The following is a 24,807-nucleotide window of genomic DNA, read 5'->3' as shown; positions in this document are numbered from 1 at the left end:
TTAAGAATGTAATACTAGCAGGTTTCAAGATGTGCCATCATTCTTCCATTTACTACAACGTACCACACAAGATGGTATCAAATTAATTGTCTTAGCTTGGTTCAATCAGCATCCTTGCTACTACCTTCAACCCTCCCTGACGCTGCCACCGCCGTTAACGTCGCTGAAGCCACCACGATCCCTGAGGTTCAGAAAATGAATTTCATGTTGTTGTGCATGCCACTAATTCAGTTGTACACATTTTTTCAAGTAACTACAAATGAAGCAAAAGAACAACAATCATCTTTGACCTCCCAAATCTTGTCCAACTATCGTCTAGCCCCCTTATTTAATCTTTACCAGTTACCATGAGAATTTACAATTCAAATGTTACTCCAGAAAAGGAGGTAATAGTTCATGACATCAAGGACATTCCTCTAATCAATTTGAAAAATTCATACATGAAAACACAGTGGAAAGTCCATATATATAAAGGAGTGCTATTTCATATTGTAGACAAATACAGCTAGCTTATAAACATCTACAAATTTGTGCCAACAACATGATATAAACATATCTAAATATGAAACTTGATGTGCTCAATGCAAGGTATTTAAAGAGGGTATTACATAATTTTCCTGTCTAACTGTCCCACAACCAACAAAGTGAGGTGCCCTCAGCAAGGCCCTAGGTTCAGTACCATTATCCCCTTAATCGTGGAAGTAGATATGTGGAGTAACCATATACAAATACAAAACCACTACTACAAGCTATAAGACTAACCCATTGATGAACTGCACCTAAATGCCTGAAAATCACCTCTGCTAAGTAGCTAAGTTCACTCATTTAGGAAGGTTAACTTAGTCAGCAAACATATGGCTAAGTAACCAGCAACTACGCACAAAATACTGAGACAAGGTGGACAAAGAACCAACTGCAAGAAAAGTATCATATCAACGCATCTGACTATTAACACCCGTAGGAGCAGAGATAAAGATTAAAACTTAAAGGTACACTACATTCAAAGGCATGACCACAGGACAAATATAGAACAAATTCATGATCGTATCTCTCAGCATTTTTTCCAGTTTGCACGCACAAAATCCAAGTTACCTAAAAATACAACCACGATCTCACCGCCTTCCTTTACCAATCTCCATTCATTTTGCAATGCAATCATCTTTTCTAAAATGCAAACTCAGCAACTCTAGCAAGATTCTTTCAGATTAGGCAAGTAGATGCTTTTAGTTCTTTTATAATCTCCTGGCAAGCCAATTTTCAGGAACAGAGCCATCAATCAAATTGCAGCAAAGCATTTCAGCAACACAACAAATGAACTCCATGCCAACAGCCTCTTGGGCTGTTGGTTACCAAGGCGTCTTTAAGTCTTGGTAGAGGTGAAAGGTCAAGGATTTGATCCTTGCCTCCCACTAGCCACTATCTGTGGCTTTCCCTTTCCCTCTCCTTAGATTAGGTTAGAATAGGTTATACAAACTATTATCGTTGCTGGCAAAAAAAAAAAAACAAACAAACTCCAAACTTTTCGGTGCTTATAAGTCAAAAGCTTGGGCAAGCGTGTGCTGTGTGTGAATTTCAAAGACATAAAGGAAAATATTCCCAATAGATATTCAGAAACTTGACAGAAGATAAAGAAAACAGTTGTATAACCAGCATCTTGTTCTGTTTGCCTATTGCCATAAAGTCTAATAACCTGACTGCATGCAACTACTGAAGTCAATATGTATGACAAGCATGAAATGCAAAGACATAACAAACTATTTGCCTTTACAGTAGGGTGAAATAAGAAATATAATTAGCAGTGGTTAAAATTTTGAACTTGAAATACAAATGCAGAGGCAAAGAAAATCTCTTCCCATTGAACAGCTTATTTTAATTTTGACTTCGTAATCAAAAAGTGCAAGAAACAGCCTTTATAGAGCTGTACCGTGTCCCAGATGTCTTCAACCAAAGGATATAAAGAAAAATGGTGCACAAAAATATGCTTGGTAAGTCCTATGTGTCATTTTGAGGTTAAAGAAGAGTAAGATTTGCAGCAATAAACTAAGTAACTCGTCTATCAACAATGCGGCTGAAAAATTGAAATTAAACAACGTTGAAAGAAAATCATTTCAAATGCCAAAAAATGTCCTGAAGTAGATAAGAGAAAATCAAAAAAAACAATTGAATCAAGTACCTCTCCTCCTTATATTCATAATAGGCATTAATACATCCACCAAACAGCAGTAGAGGCAACGGAGCGATGTAGTCTGACAGTATATGGGGACAAAAAATAAAATACAATCAGAAAAGAAAAGCACTTGATGAAAATAAACAAACTAACAATCCTGCTGTAACTCTTACCCAAAAATTTAAGCACACGATCATGAAGCTTTTCCTTCAAACGTGGAGTAGCACTGCACAACAGGACAAGTCAAATAATGCTCTGGCTAGGTAAAAGCGTGAAGAACTCAAATCTCAATGAGGAGCTCTTCGTGAGGAGCCCCCTCAGTCCCACAACAAACCCCTGCCTCTCCCCCCCCCCCCCTCTCCTAAAAATTCTTTCATTCTTTTATGACCTTCCATTATTAACATATCTAATCTGGTATCTTGTCCTCTCTTTTTAACACTTTTGTACCGACAGGAGAAAAGAGAAGAGAAAGCCACAAATATCAAAGGTTATAGAGCCACTTAGCAAATCGTAGAGAGAGAGAGGGTTACAACTTACAAATAGAGGAATATTGAGATGTTCGAAAATGCAATTAAGCCAGAATTTACTGATTACATACATCGTGTATTCTTTGGGATACATAAGTTTACCTACACACTGAGACATAAATAGGTTTATATATATGCAACACAAAGGCTGATGAGCCTTCATTCATTCAGCTTTTGTGATTGACTGGATTTGACATTGCTTGGGCTGGTAGAGTTGGATTCGTGCATTATGAGTCCTAAGCACCGGGGTACTTGTTTTGCCCCTGTAACAGGGTCCAGGGTTGGGTGTTTGAAAAGGTCTGGCTATTATTGCTTTGCAGAAACGCCACAAAGTTTGCGGGGTGGATCACTATTTCAAGAGACAAAACTGTTGCTTAAAATTCTAAGAGGAGCAGACCAGTCACAAATCATGACACATAGATTGCCGTGGAACAACTGGAGTCCTAATCCAAGTCAACATCAATGGCAAAATGGCAAGCCAAAAAACAGTAGACGAAAGCAAGAGCAAGGATCTGCACGTTTCTTTGGGAAAATTTAAAAGCTGGTGATGATTTTATGCAAGTCTGCATCACAAGTTTTGTCAGTGCCACCTTGTTCAATGTTATAATCTGGTTATGTATTTTTCATATTCATAATGTGCAGGTAGACAACAAGAATATGCAAAGCCCATGCTGACCTAGTGATGACAATAACACCAAAATACTAGTTATGTCGTGGTGACACAATATCTGAAAGCCCTAAAGGTTGATTGGATCATTAAGCAATCTTCCTTGATTTCCACAATGCCTACTTCACACGGCATTAACAATTCGCTCGAGAAAATCAACTTCTGAAGGAATTCATCAAAAAAAAAAAAAAATTGTAAGCTAAAGCAATTGATTTCCAGGATGATGCAATGATAGAAGAAGCAATAAGCCAACTTAGTTGACCCAGACTTGGCACAGATAACTCGATCCGTAGAAATGTCAAGTATGAAAACAAATTTAGAGTAGAAATGCCAAGTATGAAAACAAATTTACGCCGACTGGGTCAACAGGTGTGCACCAAGCGCATACTATGAATGAATCTAGTACAAATAAATTAAGTAGTTTTTTCTCAGCTTTCTACATGCGCTGATCTATACTAACAAATTCTATCTGTTACTAATTATCATTACCAAATATTGACGCCCACCTTTAACATTTATGAAGGTGTTTTTTTCTTTTAACATCTATGAAGGTTAATTTTATTACCTTCATGTTCATCCAAGACCGATATATACAATCCTTTAAACTTCCGAGCGCAAAGAATAACACTAAATCAGTACAATAAAAAAAAAAAGGGAAAACGAATATCTTGCATTCTTTATATAATAGAGTACCAACATGTTCTTAGCAAAATCAATATAACAGGAAATAAAACAAGGAAAGGGCATCCAGTGTAGTAGAGAATACTCAGAACAGAAACTGCGAGCAGGTGGCAGAGTTATTGTTATTCCTCTCTTAACGGATGAAGCCCCCAAACCAGCTGACACCGCCCTCGAGGCAAAGCATGCACCCGCATTGCGGCTGCCAAAAGAAAAGACAAACCCGAACTGCTCGATTACAGGAAGAAATTCTCAAAACTCATTTTCTCTCTAGATACCGCCGGGAGAGAGAGGGGGTGGGGGGGGGGGGAGGACAAGAAGAAGGAAAGTAATACCCCAACTGCTGCATCGCCATGGCTCTGATTTCCTAACAGCGTCTCCAAAAATCCAAGATTTCGTCCTTGTCAAGAAAAAGTAAGAGCTGTTTAGTTATTGCATATATGCCTACAAAACCCAGGGAAACCAAAGGAAAAAAAAAAATATTAGGGCTTTCAATTTTTACCTCTAGGCTTAGATAAGGCTGTTGGCGAGTCGCTCTCAAACGGCTCGATTAAATGCTCGGCTCAAGTTCGATTTGATCGAGTTCGAGTAGGTCTATAAATATATCAAATCGAGTATGAGTCTCTATTTGTGCTATTCGAGTGCTTGTCGAGTAGCTTGATTATATGCATATTATTTATATTATATTTTTATTTTTTTATGAAATGACTAACACGGGTTCATATTTTAGGTAATTTACCATAAGTGTTGTCTACTCAATAAAATTCATAAATAACAAAAATGTAATATTGTAAAAACTAAAAAAGAAATGAGAATTTTAAATAATTTACCATAAATTTTCGAGACCTTTTTCAAGTTTTATTTTGAACCCCAGAACTTACTAAGACTCAAAACTAGTCTTAAGCCATAATGAGTCAAGTTCGAGTTTGGAAATGCATATTGTCGAGTCGAATCAAGTTATATAATTTTCTGCTTGCTTGAGTCGAGCTCAACCGTGATAAAGTTGTGTAGTATTGAATTTGAATTCGAACATAGTACTACTTAAGCTCGACTTGAATTATTAACACCCTAATAGAGAATAGAGAAGATGGACTTGTTATGAAAATTTTTAAATTACTACCTAATGTAAATTATTCTTCTATTCTAACTAATAAACAAAGAGAATTTCCACGTACTTGTCACGTGTTTTTGGTTGGCTATATCTTAGGGCTGTAAACGAGTTGAGTCGAGTCAAGTTTTGGCCTAATCGAGCCGAGTCTCGACATAATTTCATTGAACTCGAACTCGATCTCGACGAGCTAACAATTTCAAGCTCGAGCTCGAAAAAAATAAAAAAATATTATATTATTTTTTAAAAAATAAATAAAATAATATTTTTTTCTTAATAAATAATAAAATATTAAGGATATATATGTAATTTTACTATTAAAATTTTAAAAATATAAAATATATATACTTAAAATAAAAAAATAAAATATATATATACTTAAAATAAAAAAATATATATATATATATATACTCGATCTCGCGAGCTAACGAGTTTAATATTTTGAGCTCAATTTCAACTGCAGTCGAGTTTAACTCGAGTGGCTCGGTTCGTTTGCAACCCTACTATATTTATATATTGCCCATGATGATGAGCAGGATGTGAGTGTCCAATTTCTTCCCCCACAAATATTTTTTTATTATATTTTTCCTCTTGTAATCGAGGAATAGAGCCTTAGGGTCATAGTGCATGTGAGCTTTGTGGAATGTCCCGTCAAGGAATAGCATTTTGTCTTATCTGTAATTTTTTTTTTTTTGTCAAAACTGTAAATTGCTAGTGCAAAAAAAGACTTTTGGCTCTTGGCTTTATTGTCTTGAGTCATTATTAAAAAGACTTTTGTCTATATTTTTGCCTTAAGTCATTATATATGAGGGGTTAAATCCATGATTAGAATTCCAACTTACTATCATAATCTATTAGTCCCGTGATTAGAACTTTATTTAGGGAGGGATTAAATTCACACCCCTCCATATTAAATCCACATCTTATACACTTATTAAACATTTATATCCTTAGTTTTTAAGTTTATTTGATGCTTCTTGCAGTTTTAAGAAGCATATATTTATACGATAAAAAAGAGAAAAAATAAATGGTACATTATAAAAAAAATATTTTCAGATATTTTATAAGAGCTGAAGAATATTTATTAATTTAAAATTTAATTTGGCAATCCAAAATTTGTAATTACTAATAAGCATGTAAATAGAAATGTTCACATATTTCAATTCCATAAGATCAAAATCAAGCAAGTTCTAAGGTGAAATATGCAATCATATTGACTTCATACCAATATTTATCATTTGGTTACATGTAAGTTTTAAAGAAAGTTTTACCAAAAAAAAAAAAAAAAAGTAGGTCAGAAGAGGGAAGAGAAAAAAAATTAAAACAACTTAAGAAAAACATAAATTTTGGAATGAGAGAAACGAGAAAAGAAATTTCTAGGTAAGACTTAAATAAAGATTCGTGTGTGAAATTTTTTCCTATAGAAAAGATGTTACTATTCCCTCTCATCATCATGTAAAAAGATAATTAAATACTCATCATCATGTAAAAAGATAATTAAATACTACAGAGTGATGATTTAGTGTATAAAAGTTAAGGACCTAATTGTCTAATAAGTGTATAGGGTGTGAATTTAGTATGCAGGGATGTGGATTTAGCCCCTCCCACTTATTATGCGTACCCTATTAGGCTGTATACATATTTTTTTGCTGTTGATATCAAATTACCGGATACAAATACATAATTTGTTACCCCCTTTGGTGATTCTATATTTAATATTCTTCTTATTAACCAAATTCTTCATTGCTTTTGTAATAGTTAAAAGCCTGGATAGATATTTTCTCCTTTGTCATTAAATAAATTACCAGCTATAAATAAATAATTCATGTCTTCGGTTCAGACTACGAAAAAGCATTTCAGATTATAGTCTAATTTGTGCTTGACAGATTTTTCCTTCATAAAGTGGAATACTTTTGTCCATTTACTGTGTATATAATATAACCTTTCTGGATGATTAACAACTATTTAATCTGTCGTTTATGATCTCATGCTACCGGTCTTGCTTCATAGTCTATTCATGCATGCATTCTATGGTACAGTATCATTACTCAGGAATTTTACTATTGAAGGTCCTCTTTAATGCACTTTTAAGTGTTTGTTACCTTTTTGTTCCAACTTAATGTACAGAGAAATAGATTGATCGTGTTTCTTTTTTGTTTTTTGTTTTTTTGGGGGTTAAGAAAGAGCGTATATTAAATTAAACTAAGTTATAGGTACAGAAGGGGGAAGCAAGTTCCCCTAGTGTCTTCTAGTACTGGTCTACTAATCTGACAAGGAACATTTTCATGGTAAATAGAAGTCCTACATTGCTGAACACCCAGCTTTGCCAGTTGATCTGCGCGATGGTTTGTTTCTTTGTAAACGTGTTTAAGAGTGACTTTCGATAGTGCAGAGATCAGGAACCTGCAGTCAAAAATAATGGAAGCACACTCATGAGAGGAGATATCAGCAGATTGTATTAGTTGTCATGGAGTAATAGCATCAGCTTCAAGTTCAACATTTTGCAAATTAAGAGATGGAGCTAGGGATAAGCCATCCCTTATTCCCCAGAGTTCAGCTAGAACATTTGTAGCATGTCCTAGAAATCATGCGCTGTCAGAGTCAGGGCTCATCTTCTGTAATGCTCGTGTCTCTGCCGTCTCAATCTATACAAGGTATAACTAATACTACCTTTTCTTTCTTTGCTGTTCAGTTATGCCTACTCAAGCTAACAGAGGGACACATAAGAAGTGTGCCTTCGTGATAACAGATTCCTGTCCTTGATTCATGTGTTCTTATTCCTACTTCCTACATCTAACATTGCATACAGCCTAACCTCTTTGCTCTCTTTTCTATGATCATATACTTGTATTTGTATTCCATCAGGGCTCTCTAAAAGCATCAATCATTTCAAAGACTTAATACTTTGTAATTTTTAGCTCTTCAAAAACAAAACAAAAAAGCTTATTGTTCTTGGTTTTATCCTTTTTAACACATTAATTGATGCTCACATGATCCTTATTCATGTTTTCGGATAGAATTACTCTTTATATATATACCAATATGCTGCCTAGTAAGGTATATTTTTAAACCTCCATTTTTATGACAGAACATGCTCTCAGCAACTTATGATTTTGTGGCAAATGATTTTTCTTTGTACATTTAATATAACTATATAGAAACCATTTTTTGTACATTGCAATTCATGTCCTCATTTTCTACTATTTGTAAAATTTTGCTTTTGGCCTGAATATATCCTTCCATGATCAGTCTTTGACTTTGTTTATTTTATTCTATTTCCCCTTAACACTCAAAACAACACAGATTTACACTTTTGTTTTTTTAAAGAAATATGTCTGACTGGTTATCATATAGCTAAATCAATCCCTTCATGACTTTCCTGGAACCTCAAAAACAGAAATCCTTTTAATCCTAAGTACTTGTACCCCGCTTCACTTTAATACGTATACAGAAGATGTTTCTTATTTTATAACTTTCTCGTATCGGCTCCATCGTCCGTACAACATATGTTAGTAAATACAAAATGAAAAAAAAAATAAAAAATAGAGGTAAGAGCACGGCGTGCGTTTAATCTTCTTACTATCCTCGGCTCCATTCCGATGTAGTAATCTCTGCCTGCATCCACAACGGAAAGTTTACCTTGTGGCTTCCATATTTCCCTTACCTTCTGATCAAAATACATGAACTCTAGGTTCCGTCTACGGACCTTTACCACTAAGGAGGTGCTCCAGGATTTCCTCATCCTGAGTTTATCCCTTGTATGAATCATAAAGGCCAATTCATCTGGGGATTCATCCTCTGAATCGGAGCATTCATCAGCCAAGTTGTTAAAGAAGGTTTCTTGGATGACCGCATTTTGGTCTTCAATGGAGTGGAGTGTGCAAGTATATCTTTGAAGGAAGCTGGAGTAATGGAATTGGCTTGATGGGTTGTGATGACAGTTCTGGTCGATTGTGGAAGGATGGAGATGACTACATTGAGTGGAGGGTAGGAGGTGAGGTGTAGGTGGATGAGGCGGTGGGTTGGGTGGGGAGGGCGGTGGATCAGGCGGTGAGTCATTCATTTCTTTCTTCAAGCTGGCTGTTCATCCGGGTTGAAAGAAGGGAATAATAGAATGGCATATAACTTTCAGTTGAACACAAGCACAGTGCTCGAAGTTCCCGGCCACCTTCAATGCTACCTCTTGCGTATGTTCTTCGCAAATCATAGTTCATGGGTTTTATAGTCTAAAAAAAGCCTAGCCGTCGAAACATCCAAGTATATTCTACCGTCAAATAAAAAAAATGCACATTTAAATTCCCAAAAAAAGAAAGCGCATCTCCAGAGGCTGCTAAACTTTCGAATGTAAGGAGCCAATCCTCTAATATTTTTCCAAATTAAGAAAAGGTTTTTCTGTTTTCTTATAATCTCCAGGCACATACTACTACTTGCCACAGACTCGGTTTTGTGCTAAAAACATTCTCATGCAAGGTGGACTTTTCGTTTCTCTATTCGAAGCCAATGCTGGGACGTTTCAGCTTCACCATGCAGACTCACAGGCTTTAATTACCAAGGAACACTTGCCACATAATTTCATCATATACTGTGTTCAGCAAAGCATGGAAGCCTGCAGGTGAAATGAAATCCTTTGCAAGCTTCATTAAGGATTTAGAATTCTCACAATAGAAGCTGAATAGCCAAAAAGAAAATCTTGATATATAGCAAACATAATAAATTTCACTGCTTATTTAACCATAAAAATGAGAGTGAAGATTTGCAATGATTGATCAAAACGTAATGGGACTTATGATGCATCACAAAGTCCCACAGCAAATCATCTGCCACTACATTTAAGCCTCTGTCGACATCTTTGCCCGAAAGCTTTCTGTAAACTGCAGAAAATTAATGTCTCCAGCTTGTAAGCAGTATTGTTTCTTTCCTTGGGGTCCAAGGAGACCTGTACGCACGTCACGTGCATAAAACAAGAAATCAGAATGAACCCTCAAAGTTTAACTGTTGAACAAGTATCCCATGTATGTATCAAGATTCCAAATAGCATTCATGTTTCTCCCCACCAAGTGGGAAATAGCAAAGCATAAACGACAGGCCAGAAATTAATGGTCAAGGACTTCAAATTACAATTTGACATCAGATTTCGAGCAATGTACTGGTTAAAATTAACAGTGCGTCTATTCCTAAATCAAAGATAATACTTTTGTACATAAATGAATTTTGCAGTACTAGTAGCCCGTGCTTGTGAAAGATTCAATTTTCAGGCCCAAGTTTGGTCCGCTGTTCTATGCCTTTTCCTTATTTGTTTTTTTTATTGGATAAATTGGCTAGTGGTAGCAAAACCTCTAGTTACCATGCACAAAGCTAATCTCGGGTCTCAAAAATTTGGGATTGGATCAAAAGGGTATTATACCTGACAAAATATCGATATAGTTGGGATTTACTTTAGAATCCAATGGATCTATGAATAATAAAATGATAATTGTCATTCAATTATTTTCAGCATTTTAATAACACCCTGAAATCTTTCACTCGTTGCTCCGCGGCTTCTCCCCTTCACCACCTGAAAAACAGGACTACATCAAACCAAGGACAGCAACATATTGAAAACACACCAAATTTTCTGTAAATATATATATATATATATATATATATATATATATATATATATATATATATGCCCCAAAATACCAAAAACACCCCTTGTGCCCTTTTCTATCACCACATTCCCTCACCATAGATCACCTCTTCCATCACCACTTCCGTCTCTCCCTTTTGCTGTCACTACTGCCGGCTACCACCACCTCCCTCTTTCCCCCTCCATCCCCGTCTTTCCCTGCCACCTCCTCCCCTTCCCCTGCCTCCACCTTTTCCCTGAAGTTTTGTAATGAATCTAATTTAATATTTTTATGCCCTTCAACTGGTTCCTTAGTGAATACTATCATCAATCAATCCACACGCTATGGAATAAACCAGCAAAGCAGTAAAAGGTTAACAAGCCGTAGGACCACTCTAAGTCCCCAAAGCTCATTGAGTTTCAAGAATCAAATGTAAAACAACAGAAAAATTGATGCTTGGTTATTTACATGTCCGCTCTTAATTTGATCTTCTTTTTTTTTGTTTCCTTTGTAGATTTTCTGGACTTTGCAGTGACTCAATAAGAGCGATGGCGATGCATCTTCGGTTAGATCGAATGGCATTTTGTTCGATTCTCTTTCGATTTCGTTTATAATTTAATTTATTTCTAATGCAACAAACACATATGTATACATATCTTATAGCCTAAATTTTTTCTTCTTATGTATTCGTTTCAGGCGGAATTTAGGCAAATATTTTACCACCGTTGGCCCTTTCTCAGCGGGTTTTGGGGGGTCTTCAACCGCGAGGAGCGGTGCAAGTGCAAGAGCAATGGCTTTACTGCCTGCCCGCCGCCAGTTCTCATCCTGGTAGTTCTTTTACAAATTGATTCAGATATCATGACTTTTTTTTCTCTTTCCTTAATGCATGTTATGTTCACTTTTGTAAGTTTAGCAGATAATGGTTGTGTTAGAGCTAACTATCTGCTTTATTGGTATTTTGTATCTTTTGAGCAAATCGAACTTTTCTGGAATATGAGATCCTTTGTCTTCTTCTCCTCAATTTGGAAAATTTATTAGTCATTTGAAAGAGTTATGTGATCATCGAATATGGTGGCTCCCCGTACGTATATACTTCTATGGCCGGTAATTTCCTTTTGACAGAGTTCATAAGTATCAACACATAGCTAGTGTTTTGAGAGCTTGGATTGCTGAACAAGTGTCTGTTCTAAGATAGATTGAATCTCTATTCTCTTCTATCAACTGTTAAAAGATGACTAAATCCAGTAGTGCGTTTCATCCTGCAATTGGCTTTTCGTTCTAGTATCAGGCCATACAGTAGTAGCTTGGTCCGCAAAGAGTTTGTTGGGCATTCAAGGGCAAAGCTTACTTTTCTAAAGTGAAACCTCTTAGTTTAGTTGAACAGATTGTTAAAATGTGAGAACTGATTTGAGAACAAGAGAATTGAAATACAGGATTTCCCGCAATTTCTTCTACTAATTCCTGAGGATTTATGTTCTTATGCAGGTCTGCTACACATCTTAAAAGAGAATTTCACGAGCTTATGGCTGAATTCAAGGAATTATCATTCAGTAAGCTCTTTTTGTCAAATTCTCTTTTTTCCAAATGTGAATTTTTTGGGTGAAAAAGGAAAAAAAAAAAATTTGGACTTTCAAATGTGATTTTGTTTTGTTTATTCAAAAAATTCCAATTTTTTGTCCTGCCAGATGACTGTTTACAGCTGACTATTGGGACATATGTTCTTGCTTGTGTGGTTCAAAGGTGCAATCAAGAGCTCATCTCGTCTATACATTGTTGATCATTTTATTGAATCCTGATTTCATTATTTTGTTTAACTTTCTTTCCTAATTGCAGTACTTGGTGTGAAATCAAACAGTTTACGAAGTCAGTTTGGTCGAGGTTCTCTCTTTCTCCTGCTTTGTTTGAGTATAATATTAATTGGAAAATTTCTTGAGTGTCTCCATATTCATATTGAACATGCCTTTGTTATCGAGAAGATATTTCACTCGTGGGCCTTCACCCTATTAAGTGTGATTTTGTCATTTAATCACACTTAATTCACTTACATGTTGAAGCAATTTCCTTTTGAGTTAGGTTAGTATTAAATTTTTTTTGTTTTCTTTGTTTCATGTTTTGGAAACGGAGTAATATAATCTGGTGGATCTGATGTTATAAGCTCTTAGCTGTCAAATTCTTAGTTGTCTACTTTTTCTACTAGGAGAAGCCTTGGAGTCCTGATACTGAAAGGTTGACTTTCTGGTTAGTCAACACCCCACCCCCCCCCCCCCCCACCCCAAGAATGAGAAGTGATTGGAACAGAGAAGAATTTGAGGAAAAATCCCTCCATGAGTGGTGTATTGTTTCTGGTAAAGGAATCTAACTAAATTAATTCGATAAAGTGGTGAAAAATTGCTGATACAGTTTCCCAATCTTATGTTGCACCTTTTCTGTGCGGATGTCAAATCATATCGAATGGGTTTGGATTGAGTTGAATTCAAACATATTCAGAACAATTGTCTTCTTCATGTCTTCATTCTTTGTTATAGCTCGGTTACTAAGAAAAGGAAGCTGGTGCTTGTCGTCTTGTGCCAAAATTTTCACTTAGATTCTGGAATTTTCTTATTGCTCCTATTTAAGTTATTTAACTCGTTAATTGTTTTATTAAAAGTATCTTCAACTCTTGCTAGGATCTATAGCTTGAAAAACTGCTCAACATTCATTCAATTTTCGCGTGCTTTTCTTGACTTGACAGGACTGGCATTGCAAACTTGAAGTTCAGCGACAAGAGGTTTGTTCTGTTCATTTCTCTGGTTACATATTGTGGCTTCTTATAGTTTGTGTGGGGTGAGTTTGTCTGACGGCATTTGACTGGTAATAGTGCTACTTAGATCCAAGACTATTTAACTCTTTTTCTGTTCCAAGTTACATCTGCACTGCCTGTGAAATCTAACTTTAGTTTACTGTATTTGGGCGGTAAAATGATCATCTTCTTTCATACTTGTGCTTCTGCAGTCTGCTGTTGTAGTTTAATACCTAGATGCTTGCTAAGCACATATGTTGTTGAAATCAAATCTGTTTTTTCCCACCCCAGGGATGGCGGTGGCACTGATGGAGGCAGTAGCAGGGACGATGGTGTTTGAACTCATTAACATAATCTGTTTTTTTTTTTTTTTTTTCCTTTTTGGGGACAAAATGTCTACCTTCTGTGGGATGTTAGTGATGCAGGATGATGTGACGATGTCTGTTCTTAAATTTGGTGCTAAAATACCTGTGGAGTTTGATACTAATTACCTTATTGTTTGGTATGTAAAATATATATAATGTACGGGTATGCATCCCTTGGGCAGTTGGTAGATTATGTTACGTTGGATGAATGATAACTATATAAAATTTGAATTCGAAATTCAATTTTTGCACATATGTTAACGGTAATAGTGTATACACTGTTAACGTACATAAGATTTTCTCTATAAACAAAGGATTAATCTTTCTCACATATACTGTTAACATTGGACAAATGACAACTATGCAAAATTTGAATTTAAAATTCAATTTTTGCACACATGTTATAAATCAATCGGTGATTTCAATAATAAAAATAACAACTAGATTTTGGTATTAAATGTGATCTTTTTCATCTGAAATACTAGATGTTATTTGAACGGGTACAATTGAACTATTTTGCGGATTATAGTTAGAACTTAGAATTTTAATCTTCGATTTGTTTTTTGTGTGGGTAGTAATCACACGTATTGCTTTCCCATTGTCGAAAACAACATTTGAAATTACCATCATCCTTTAAATAATTAAGGCCATGTTAGGTATTACATCTTTTTTTCATGTCTTTAATATAGATAAAACTTTAGTTAAAGAAACTTATTCAAACACCCTAAAAATTTTACTACCCCAAAATACCGAAAGCACATGCCTTGTGTCCTTTCCTTAGCATATCACCTCCTCCGCCATTGCCGTCTCCCCCACTGCTGTTACTGCTGCCTGCTGGGCTACCACCACCTCCCCTTTCCTCTTCCATCCCCTTCTCCTCCATTCGTCCTCTCCTCCCTCCCCTTCTTTCCCTGCCACCTCCTCCTCCCTTCCCGCGCCACCTCTTTTTCCCCTCATTTCTTTAATGAACCTAATTCAATACTTTTTTTATGCGTGAACGGCATCTCGAGAACTACTGAGCAAGTCAATCAGTTACAGGCCAAACGAGTGGTTCCTCAGTGAATACCATCATTCAACGCCTCTGTCCAAGAAACTTCAAATTGCACGAACAATCAAATTTCAATCCATCCACACGCTATGGGGTAAACCAGTAAAGCAGTAAAAAGTTAAAAAGCCATAGGACCACTTTTGAGTCCCCAAAGCTCATTTGAGTTTCAAGAATCAAATGTAAAACAACAGAAAAATCAAAGCTTTAGAAACAACAAACAAAAAAAAAAAAGAAAAAAAAAGAGGGAGAGGTAGGAGGGGAGGGGGAATGGAGGAGAAGGGGGTGGCCGGGGGGAAGAGGTGATGGCGAAAGTGATGGGGAGAGTGGTGGCGGGCGGCGGCTTTAGAGCCGGGGTCGGTGATGTGTGGAGAGTGACGAAATATTACAACGATTATTCAAATGCTTCCTAAAATTTCACAGATGCTGAAAGTAAAAAAAGGTGAGGAGATGTTCTACGGAAGAAGAGTATAACTGGAGATTGTTTGCTTTGATTTTGGCATCCACGTTGCGTCGTATTAGAGGAGTATAACAATAAATGCACCCTGTCGGTTTTGGAGTAATTGTAGTTTTGGCTCAAATTATATGATGGTTTTTGGAAGTATCTGCCTCTCCCGCCTGCGAGTCCTTTTACTAGAGTTGGACATTGGCAGCATAAAGTGCACATTGAGCAATTTTCCACTCAAAATGTTGCTCCTCTACACCGCTTTCATCATCCTATTTTTCTTTTTTTATATGTTTCAAATTATAGTCTATCTTTCAATTGAAAAATAAACCTAATTTTTAATTTCTCTAAAACACTCCTATTTAATATACTCCGTTGTCAGTAAATATTGCCTACCTTATCTAATATAATCAACTTTTTCACCAATAATTATTTTGGTATATGTCTTGAATGACACAATATACCATTATTATTACTGCTTAATTAACGTATAAGTATAGTGATTAGTGATCCTTCTAATATTAATAGGCTAAATTTACTTGTCTAACAAAGTTAACTATTTTTTTTTACTTTTCTAAAATTGTGCGAGAAAAAAAAAATCAAGACCATCAAAGTGAGAAGGAGGAAATATAATCAAACCTCTCGGTAGATTAGATAAATCCATCACTCTCTCTTTCCCCAGCATAAAATCAATTGTAACAATGTTGCATCAAAAAACAAAAGCCAAAGTAGGTTATTTTTACATGTTAATTTACTCGAATAATTCTAGTGTGGGCATCTGCACAAGCTACTTGACGCTGTACGTTTTCTCAAATGGTTTCTAGGAACCGCAGAGGCCCCATAGCTCACCAGCGTTGGCTGTCTGAAGTGCTGATAAATCCAAAGACAAGAACCAAGAAAAGATAACGCTGCACTTTGGCCATCTAAAGTCTCGACAATAAGGGCAGAATGCCCTTTTCTCTGCTCTTTTTTTCGGTTAGAATTAAGCACTCTTTTCTCCTGCTCTTTCTTTCACACCACACCATAAAGTATTGTAATGCTGATAATTACTGTTTCATCCACCATCACTAACTCACTAAGCATCCTAAGGGCTGAGAACCAATATGATGATGTGCAAAGCTTATACAGGGGCCCTTTAGCCACTTGCTGCAGATTTAACTGGCCTAGAAACTAGCAAAATTAGATGCTACGTACTACCAAGGGGGTCAAGTGCCAAAAGTATTGCATAATTCGGCTTCAACATGAACTGTGCTTCAATCTTGGATCATATGCAAGGACAAGCTTCCAATAAGCCGTATCAATTGTGTGTCTGCGTTTGTGTGTTTATGTTTCTGTATATGTGTGTGTGTGGAGTGGGGCAGCTACAAGTGCATCATTTTCAAGGAAGCATTATCCTTGTTTTTATGTACAAACGTATAAGAAAGGTTCTCGACTGTAAAGCACCATGAAGTTAAACCAAAAGTTACCCCTTCAAGTCATGTTAAACCTGCATAATTTTGGTGATTAAAAAAAATAATCCTTACAATATATAAGCCATGATTCGAAGTCCTATTGGTATAGAAGTGATATCAGGAGGTCAAGTGCCATCCTTCTGGCAGACTCCCTCTTTGATCTGGCGCCTATCCATGATCCTGAAAAAACAAATATACCGTTATTCCATTACTTGATAGATAAAGTTTGAACATTTCGCAAACAACGAGCCACAGGGAGATATGTACATAACCAAAAACAGGTTCCTTACACCTCATTGCAGTATTGAACTTCCATAAATAGGTTTGCCTTGCTAAATAAACATCTTACAGGACTCTATTCCGATCAAAAAATGAACCTTGCTCGTAAATTTTTCACAAGGACCTCTTCCCTATAGCAAAAGTTCCTCAAGAAAAAGAAGATAGTCCATGAACTCAAGATAGAACATAAACAATGTAATGACACCTCATACAAGCAATAGAATGAGAAGCATAGCAAGGTATTACAGTAAATCTGATCATTGAAACCCAAATGCAACCTAATAATTCATGCCTAATAAAGAAAAATATCCTGTCTAAAGAACAAGTATTCAAACAATTTGCCAAGAGAAAAAAGTTGCAAGTGAATTTCTAGTTTCCATATCAAAGCTTAAACTAAGGCTCCCATTCATTCATCAATATCCTATCTGCGTTGACCTTGTATCCGTTCTGGCTAAGGTGCCTTTTACATGCATGTGCATATTTATGGTGGCAACCCCAGGATTTCAGCTAGACATCCACTAATCTGCTGTTACCAATACTGAAGGGCAGTTGTTATAGGGAAAAGGGAAGAGAGGGACTGACAGAGTCTATCCTTTGGAAAGGATAACTGAAAAAAGATCTCAAGATGGCACAACCAAAACACATATGCAAAGTTGGAATATACCAGGAATAAGTTGACCTCCAATTTAATATGCTCCAAATAAGTTGTCCCTTTGGACAAGTGGGGAAGAGTTACGTCCATGATTCTAAATTGCGTATCTACATTCCAGAACTACCACAATGATAAATCAAAAGAAATCAACATCTCGATTGCTTAAGCAAAAAATGCATGGCAAGATAGCAAACATGCTCTACGTCATAGACAAAATAAGAGTACAATTGGAAACAGTAATTTGAAGTTCCAACTATATGCATATATAGATTCCCAAGGATATGATTCTTCGATTCAAAGAGGACTAGAAAATGTTTATGCAGCTTGAAAATGGAAAATTACACTTGTTCATCTTAGGAGTTATATGCAAGTTGAAGAGGAAATACAAATCAGCACAAAGCAAATAACAGATATTCAAAGATGCTGACGGAAAAATAAAGAGATCAAATGAATTTTAAAGATGAAAGACACATACTCATCCTCCATAAAGATGTAGAAGAGGAACGCTGATCCAAAAAAGGCAATTATGCAACTCAGTCTTGTCTCATCTAGCATACAAGGCAAGAAAAGAAGTGAAGTACTACTAGTTAGTCACTGTAAAAACAGGCAATGAAAGAAACTTAAAACATATTACCACTTCAGCTGTAAGGAATTTTACCAATGGACTTCACCAGACTGCGAATACGCCATTTTTCCCGAGGTGGTGGAGGAGGAGGCAGCCTACAGAAAAAAAGGCATGAAAGCGGGTTACCACTACACACATACACAAGGCCAACAAAATGGCCGCCTGGGGCTGTAGTATGTTCCAAGGGTTGGGTGACAAGTCAAAATAGCAGATGCAATAGTTGATCATCCCACTCTTCAGTAGAAAAAACGAAAAGAAATAACAATAATTCAACAAACTAAACGAAGGGGCTTGGCAGAATTGTACTGGGTGCAAAAATTGCGGGCTGTGGCCGGAGCCAGTGCTGTTCTTCCTCTCACAGACGAAACTCCCAAATCAGAAGACAGATGCCCGAAAGTAAAGAGTCTGCCAATATTACGCCTGCAAAATTAAAAAAGAAAATAATCAGGAAAAAAAAAAAAAAAGAAACAGCAGACACATACTACTGCGTACTAGTACAAAGCTTTCATGATTGCCTATAGAAAACGAATCAAAAAGAACAAACCGAGGGCGAACTAGAGTTTAAATACACTTTCAGAACCAAGAAACGGTAAATAGCCTACCCCAGCAGCTGCAGCTTTGCCATTGAACCCTAATTTCCTTACCAGGTCTAAAAACCCAAGGCTTCCTATAGGTGCCTGAAAATTTTCATGAAACAAAGAGCGATTAGGGTGAGGCAAACAAGAGAAAATAGAAACGAGTTCTTTCATAGATAAGCATAGCATACTGGTGGTAGAAGTTGGTTCAGGGAGGACCGGGAGATTGCACAAATCAGTTGATGCGTCCAGGTGTATTCACTCAATAAAATGGGACAGAAAATAGACTGACGAGTTGAAGGACTAAAAACCTGCTAGCAATTATTTTGAGGTTTTTTTTTTTTTTTTAAAAAAGGAGGTTATTTTTATTTTCTTATTTTACCCCCCTTCTCTCATATCACTGGCCAATTGTTTTCCTCTGATGCTAAAATACTTGTCTAAATATTTTTAATATTTTTTAACTTAATTTTTTAGTTGGTTTAATTATTAAATTCATTCTTAATAATTCATTATAAACTCTTTGTTATTACAAAATATGTGTAGCTTGTATCGTAAAGTGTATTAATCTAGTAATTTAGCAATTTAAGTACCTACAAACCAATTACAGTTCACAATTACACAACAATTTGTAGCAAAAATAACATATTATATATCACATCAGAAAGCAAAGTTATGCAATTTGTTATTGATACTATTAATAATTGATTAATCAATATCTCTATTTTATTCATATATATTTGAATAGTTCAATTTCTTAAATGGCATTGACTTCACAATTTGGTAAAAAAAAAAATCTTCTATACTATAGAATTCTTTTATAAAATATTGACACACAAAATTAAGAAATAAACAAATTTTGAACAATCCAGTATACTGATTTAAACAATATTGAAAATTATATTCTAGGTATATAAACAATAAAAGCATGGGAGATAAAAAATAAAAGGAAGAAACTAAAAAGAAAATAATAGGGGAAAAGGAAAAACAACAATGTTTAATATAGAAAGGGTAGATTTATCCAACTATATCGTGAAAGGAGAAAAGTTCCTATAAAAATACTTTTAGGGTAATCTACAACTAGGCATATAGTTTATTGGGGTTTTTTTTTTTTGTACATTTAATCCTTATTTTGAAGGTTTATCAAGCCCAGCATAAAATTAATTAGGAAAAGTATAGAAATATAATAGAAAGTAATAATTATTAATGTATATATTAATTTAGATATAATAATTTAAGTATAATTTAGATATATTAATTAGTGCCAATGACACTAATAGGTATAAAATAAACTTTATTTTATCAAAAACAATTTAGGAAAGAAATGAATTCTGGTAGTTTCAGAGAAGTTGCAATTGCAAAAAGTTACAAACATATATCAAAATCTCAAATTATTTCTCTTTATTGCCTTATATTTTATTAAATTGTGAGGAAATATTTTTATTTTCATCACAAACGATTAAAAGAAAAGAATTTTGTTAGTATTTGATAACTTTTTTTAAAATGCCTCTTACCCCTCCCCATACCATTTCCTCCCCTCCCCATACCGTTACTAAAATGCTTGATGCAACAGCTCTCATTCTAGAAAAGTTCTCGTTTCTTTCCTCAAATTAGTTTGTTTAACCGATTATTATCGATTTGTTTGAATTTAGATTATCAAAAAGTTAGAGACACCGTGACACCTGTGCAAAATAGGAACAAAGGGACTAGAGACTAATTTGAAACAGAAGATTTGAAGCGTCTTCTCCCACTATCTCGCATTTCCCAGCCCATCCCGCAACTTTTATCACCTTCTTTCTCCATTCTCATTTCTCCTTGATTTGGGATCAACTCAACGTTGAATCAATCTAAGTTCCATGTTTCAATACGACTTTAGCTTGTTTAAAACGTGGAACGAATTAGATTCGACTAAAGTTGTTAAAATAACCCATTACTCGAAGGCAAAGGTAATTCACCTGTGATTTGTACTAAAACAGCCAATTTTATTTTTAAACTTTTTTACAAGTGCCTATTTAGCCCCTAATTTTTATTGTTAATTAATTTGATACACCAACTTATTGCTCTCTTGTTTTTGGGGTTTCTTTTCGCGGAGAGAAATTCAAAGCCATGGCAACGCAGCTCGGGTATGCTCTCTCTTTCGTATCTTTTCTCCTCTGATTCACAATCCACTCACTTTTTATTTTTGTTTTTTGCCCTCAGGCGCAATTTTAGTAAATGTCTGACCGCTAAGCATTTCTCTGCAATGGGAGGAACGGCCATGGCTCCACCGCCCGCCCACCGCTTTTTTTCCTCCGAGTATCTTTCTGCTAAAACCCATGCTATACCATACTAATTTCTTTTGCCAATTTTCTGTGTCCATGCATTTAATTAGCCCGGTTTCCGTTAATTTATGTGTTTTATGATTCTGAGAAAATAATTTGTATTTTTTCTGGATCAGACTACTATTACTGGAGGATTAAAATCTTGGGCCACCTCCACCTGATATTGTAGCAAATATAACTGTAAACCTTTGCTGATTAGTGGCAACCTGTTCCTTTAATGTCCCCTCCTTCTAAGTTTTATGAGTCATTCTGGTAACAGATTAAGTTCCTATGGATAATAGGTGTCTTTCCCATTTTCTTGCTTTCTTGATTCTAATTGTGGCTTGTTTCTCATCCTCATGAGTGTTTGGAGAAAGAGCAAGAGCAGGCATGCATTATTTTATACTTGTAAATTACTTAGCGAAAAGGGTCTAACATTGCGAAGAAGATGTCTGCTTTTCCTTTTTTTTTTTGTTTTTCAACCCTCGCAGTTTCTCCTCTCTTTTTTTTTTTTTTTTCTGTATGTTGGTTTCTCTTTTTCCCGACAGTCTGCTGCTTGGGCTTTGGCCTCTGATTTCAAGCATGTTACCTATTAGCTGGGGCATGACCTGGATTTGTGTTTGGTGCAGAGCGGCTACAAATTCAAAGAAAGGGCGTGTTCGAGCTCTAGTTGATTTCATGGGTAAATTTTTGTTGTGATCACTAATATAGTTCTTGTGCCAGATGGTTTCCTATTGCTAATAGCAATTTGACTTTTATTTGCTGCCATTTTAGAGCTTCCCTATAAGTTAGGCTTATCGGCATTTTCCGGAGCAGTTTGTGGTTCTCTGGCCGCATTCATCCATCTAGATGGGTATGTTTAGTATGTTATTCAAAGTTCGAATCTAAGTTGCTTCTGCTTTTTTGCACCTCTTGTCCATGAGACAGGCTTCAAAGTCAGTGTCTTGGGGTTTCTAATGTTTTCAACATTTTCGATTGCATAGAAGAATCAATACGTTTTGAGACTCTCTCTCTCTCTCTCTCGCTCTCTCTCTGATTTTGACATTCTTAATATGTTTAGGCTGATATATGACCCTTAGGGCATGGAGAAAATCCTGATGCATATTTGTACTCCTACTGATTTGGACTATCCAAAAATATTTTTGCCTTTGGATTTCCTGTTTATGGTATGGTATGTAACAGTTCTAAGGATGAAAGCATTGTGAACTAGTGATTTTCAAACTCCCTACTGTGCAAGCTGTTACTGTTACCTTATTCCTGTCGAAATAAAATTGAGTTAGATGTCCCAACTCAACATAGACGTTTCTTGAATACGTGGTTTCTTTATTACTTTGAAGTGCCCAAATTGGTTTGTTTCATCCTTATCGTTGATGTTGAGCCAGCATCAAGTCATAGTAGCATCAGTACCCTTTAGCTTAAGCATACTGGAATGATTTTGAACCCAATTTTCTGCAATTAAAATCTACTGTGGTTTAAGCATCTTGGTTAATGCTTTGATCAAGGATAAAAGTACATGTTTAACATGATTAGGATGTTCTATATGAGATAGTATGTTTTTTCCTGAACACCAGCCCTCTTTTATTTTTAAATTATCTTTTTGTATTTTTGGGACTTCCCTTGGTCAGTCCTATTGTTATGTGGCTTGAAGATAAAAAGATTTATTCAGTAACTGATGCCGACATGAAGCCAGAATAGATTGATTTCCTACTTTTGGTGCTTTATGTTTAACTAGTTGGATACCGCAATGTTGTTCTTGAGTTCATCCACTGCCTTCTTGTCTTGAAAATGTTTTGGCAATGCAGCATTGTTGCGAAAAAGTTGCGAATGTACTGAACTTTTTTTTTTGTAGGGACGAAGTTATTTAGGGAGGATGCATGATGTCCGAGATAGCAGCGGAACTGATGGTAGCAATGTTGAATGTCGTCAGAAGTCCCTCAGGGTCTTTTTATCCTTATTCAATTTAGATTATTAGGCTTCTTGTAAGTATTAAAACCCGGAATGGTGAAAGCTCAGGTCCTGCAAGGAGCGACTCTGTTAGCTCTCTGTTGATTGGGGGATGCCAATGCGCTATTTCTGTAACGTTAGCTATAAAGGTCGACTCTGTTGAGCTCTTTGTTGATGACTCTGTAACTCTTTGAGCCCATCTTTAAATCAAATTTTTTAGCTTTCTTAGCAAATAATTAAAACTGATCGCTCAACTACCTGAATTACTGTTGCTATAAAAAGGGGGAAAAATAAGGGAAAAAGGGGAAATAGAAATATGTATATTATGGAGATTCCGTTGAAGAGCAGAAGATTTTATTTACATCTGCTGTTTCTTCAATGCTACACCATTTGTCTTATATCAGCTCTCAATCAGTCAACTTAATTTTTAAAAACAACTGTGAATTTCAGGTTACATTTTCTGTTTCCTTTAGATGAAGCTGGAAAAGAGTGCATATTTCGGATTTGGGCGCAAACCGTTAGGTCAATCGATCGTTTGTGTCGATTTTTGTCTAATTTCATAAGATGTAGTTCACTTTAACGGAGAGAAATTATAAAACAAAATTTTGTGAGTCTTACACGTAATAAATAACATGCACGCAGAAGAATGAACTTCAACTCAAAAGTTGACTTCGTGAACCGGCAAAGTCTTGTTGATTTTGATAAACAAGTTCAGCTTCGAAATGGATTGTTTTACAACGATTGAATCAAATAATATGAATCAAATAATGTGGTTGGTTAAATGGACTTGCCCCGATGGATAATCATCAAACTTGACATGTGGTTGTGAGCTTCATATCATTGGCTGTGGCTGGAAATAAAGAAAGAGGAATAAAATTATAAGGTTAACTCGTCCACTTGAAACACTATTCAAATCATATGTATCAGATAACAGGCGTAGTTTGTCAACAGACCTGTTCCCGAGGGATAATGATCCAACTGGAAATATGTTTGTGAGCTTTTACATTATTGGCTGTGGCTGGAAAAAAGATGGAGCAAAAAACTACAGGTAAATAGTTGACGCTATTATTTTACTGCAACTGGGAGCAAAGAAATGGTAATACCAAGTCCAACAAATAATTATGGAAACTTGCCCGAAGCCAAGGCAAAAGTCGTTTTTTTCCGAGTCTGAGCTCTGCTGCCAAGTCTCAAAAAGGTCGAGCTTAGCAATTTCATCCCAAAACTATACGCTTGCTTCCTAGATGGAAATGGAGAGCCCACGCCCGCGCCCAAACATGGTGGTTCTTCTAAAGGTGGCTGGTTCAGATTCCGGTATATATGACGAAAATCAAGAAACTCCGACTGACACAAGAAATGTGCTGCTCATTGTAGCAGCATTAATAGCAGCTGTGACCTTTCAAGCTGGGGTGAATCCACCAGGAGGCGTTTGGCAAGATGATGCAGGTGGGCATAGGGCAGGGAGGGCTATATATGCAGATCAGAAACAAGCATTTTACGTTTTCTTGATAGCAAATACCTTTGCACTTTCCACAGCAATTCCCTTTCCATCTTGAGCTATGGTTTGCCACTCTGTCAATGTTTGCTACTTATGCCT

At 36.0% G+C, this 24,807-nt stretch overlaps 3 protein-coding genes across 5 annotated transcripts; 1 reads left to right on the top strand and 2 right to left on the bottom strand.

Annotated features, from left to right (window-relative positions):
• Window positions 1–4,679, bottom strand: LOC113729768 (uncharacterized). Of its 3 annotated transcripts, XM_072080039.1 has the most exons (6): window positions 4,542–4,679; window positions 4,375–4,439; window positions 4,128–4,241; window positions 2,341–2,393; window positions 2,174–2,246; window positions 1–181 (listed from the first exon to the last, which is right to left on the bottom strand). In XM_072080039.1, the coding sequence occupies exons 2-6, from the start codon at window positions 4,392–4,394 to the stop codon at window positions 127–129; spliced, it is 315 nt and encodes a 104-aa protein (XP_071936140.1). In that variant the 5' UTR covers window positions 4,395–4,439; window positions 4,542–4,679; the 3' UTR covers window positions 1–126. The 3 variants fall into 3 exon arrangements, with proteins under 3 accessions (XP_071936140.1, XP_071936141.1, XP_027109802.1); XM_072080040.1 differs by lacking the exon at window positions 2,174–2,246; XM_027254001.2 differs by lacking the exon at window positions 4,542–4,679 and having other exon boundaries at window positions 4,375–4,534.
• A 6,218-nt stretch (window positions 4,680–10,897) lies between these two features.
• Window positions 10,898–14,000, top strand: LOC140037241 (uncharacterized). Its single transcript, XM_072081427.1, has 8 exons — window positions 10,898–11,128; window positions 11,271–11,321; window positions 11,453–11,584; window positions 12,242–12,306; window positions 12,442–12,496; window positions 12,590–12,634; window positions 13,488–13,523; window positions 13,827–14,000. The coding sequence occupies exons 2-8, from the start codon at window positions 11,305–11,307 to the stop codon at window positions 13,873–13,875; spliced, it is 399 nt and encodes a 132-aa protein (XP_071937528.1). The 5' UTR covers window positions 10,898–11,128; window positions 11,271–11,304; the 3' UTR covers window positions 13,876–14,000.
• A 2,865-nt stretch (window positions 14,001–16,865) lies between these two features.
• LOC113732021 (uncharacterized) lies at window positions 16,866–19,284 on the bottom strand. The gene is made up of 6 exons (XM_027257607.2): window positions 19,164–19,284; window positions 19,000–19,074; window positions 18,704–18,817; window positions 18,431–18,492; window positions 18,248–18,320; window positions 16,866–17,021 (listed from the first exon to the last, which is right to left on the bottom strand). Exons 2-6 carry the CDS (start codon window positions 19,020–19,022, stop codon window positions 16,967–16,969), a joined length of 327 nt encoding a protein of 108 aa, XP_027113408.1. The 5' UTR covers window positions 19,023–19,074; window positions 19,164–19,284; the 3' UTR covers window positions 16,866–16,966.
• Window positions 19,285–24,807: the final 5,523 nt, after the last annotated feature.

The sequence above is a fragment of the Coffea arabica genome, chromosome 2e (assembly GCF_036785885.1).
Source record: "Coffea arabica cultivar ET-39 chromosome 2e, Coffea Arabica ET-39 HiFi, whole genome shotgun sequence".
Classification (NCBI taxonomy): Eukaryota; Viridiplantae; Streptophyta; class Magnoliopsida; order Gentianales; family Rubiaceae; genus Coffea; species Coffea arabica.
The sequence above is the reverse complement of the archived record's forward strand: the minus strand, read 5'-3'. Positions and strand labels throughout refer to the sequence as shown.

Coding starts and splice junctions, on each gene's coding strand:
- LOC113729768 (XM_072080039.1), bottom strand. CDS start 4,394: ATGGCGATGCAGCAGTTGGG. Junction 2,247..2,340: donor TCGTGTGCTTAAATTTTTGG/GTAAGAGTTACA, acceptor ATATACTGTCAG/ACTACATCGCTCCGTTGCCT. Junction 182..2,173: donor TATGAATATAAGGAGGAGAG/GTACTTGATTCA, acceptor TCTGAACCTCAG/GGATCGTGGTGGCTTCAGCG.
- LOC113732021 (XM_027257607.2), bottom strand. CDS start 19,022: ATGGCAAAGCTGCAGCTGCTGGG. Junction 18,818..18,999: donor GCAAAGCTGCAGCTGCTGGG/GTAGGCTATTTA, acceptor TTAATTTTGCAG/GCGTAATATTGGCAGACTCT. Junction 18,321..18,430: donor CAGTCTGGTGAAGTCCATTG/GTAAAATTCCTT, acceptor CTTGTATGCTAG/ATGAGACAAGACTGAGTTGC.
- LOC140037241 (XM_072081427.1), top strand. Junction 11,585..12,241: donor CGCCGCCAGTTCTCATCCTG/GTAGTTCTTTTA, acceptor GTTCTTATGCAG/GTCTGCTACACATCTTAAAA. Junction 12,307..12,441: donor ATTCAAGGAATTATCATTCA/GTAAGCTCTTTT, acceptor TTGTCCTGCCAG/ATGACTGTTTACAGCTGACT.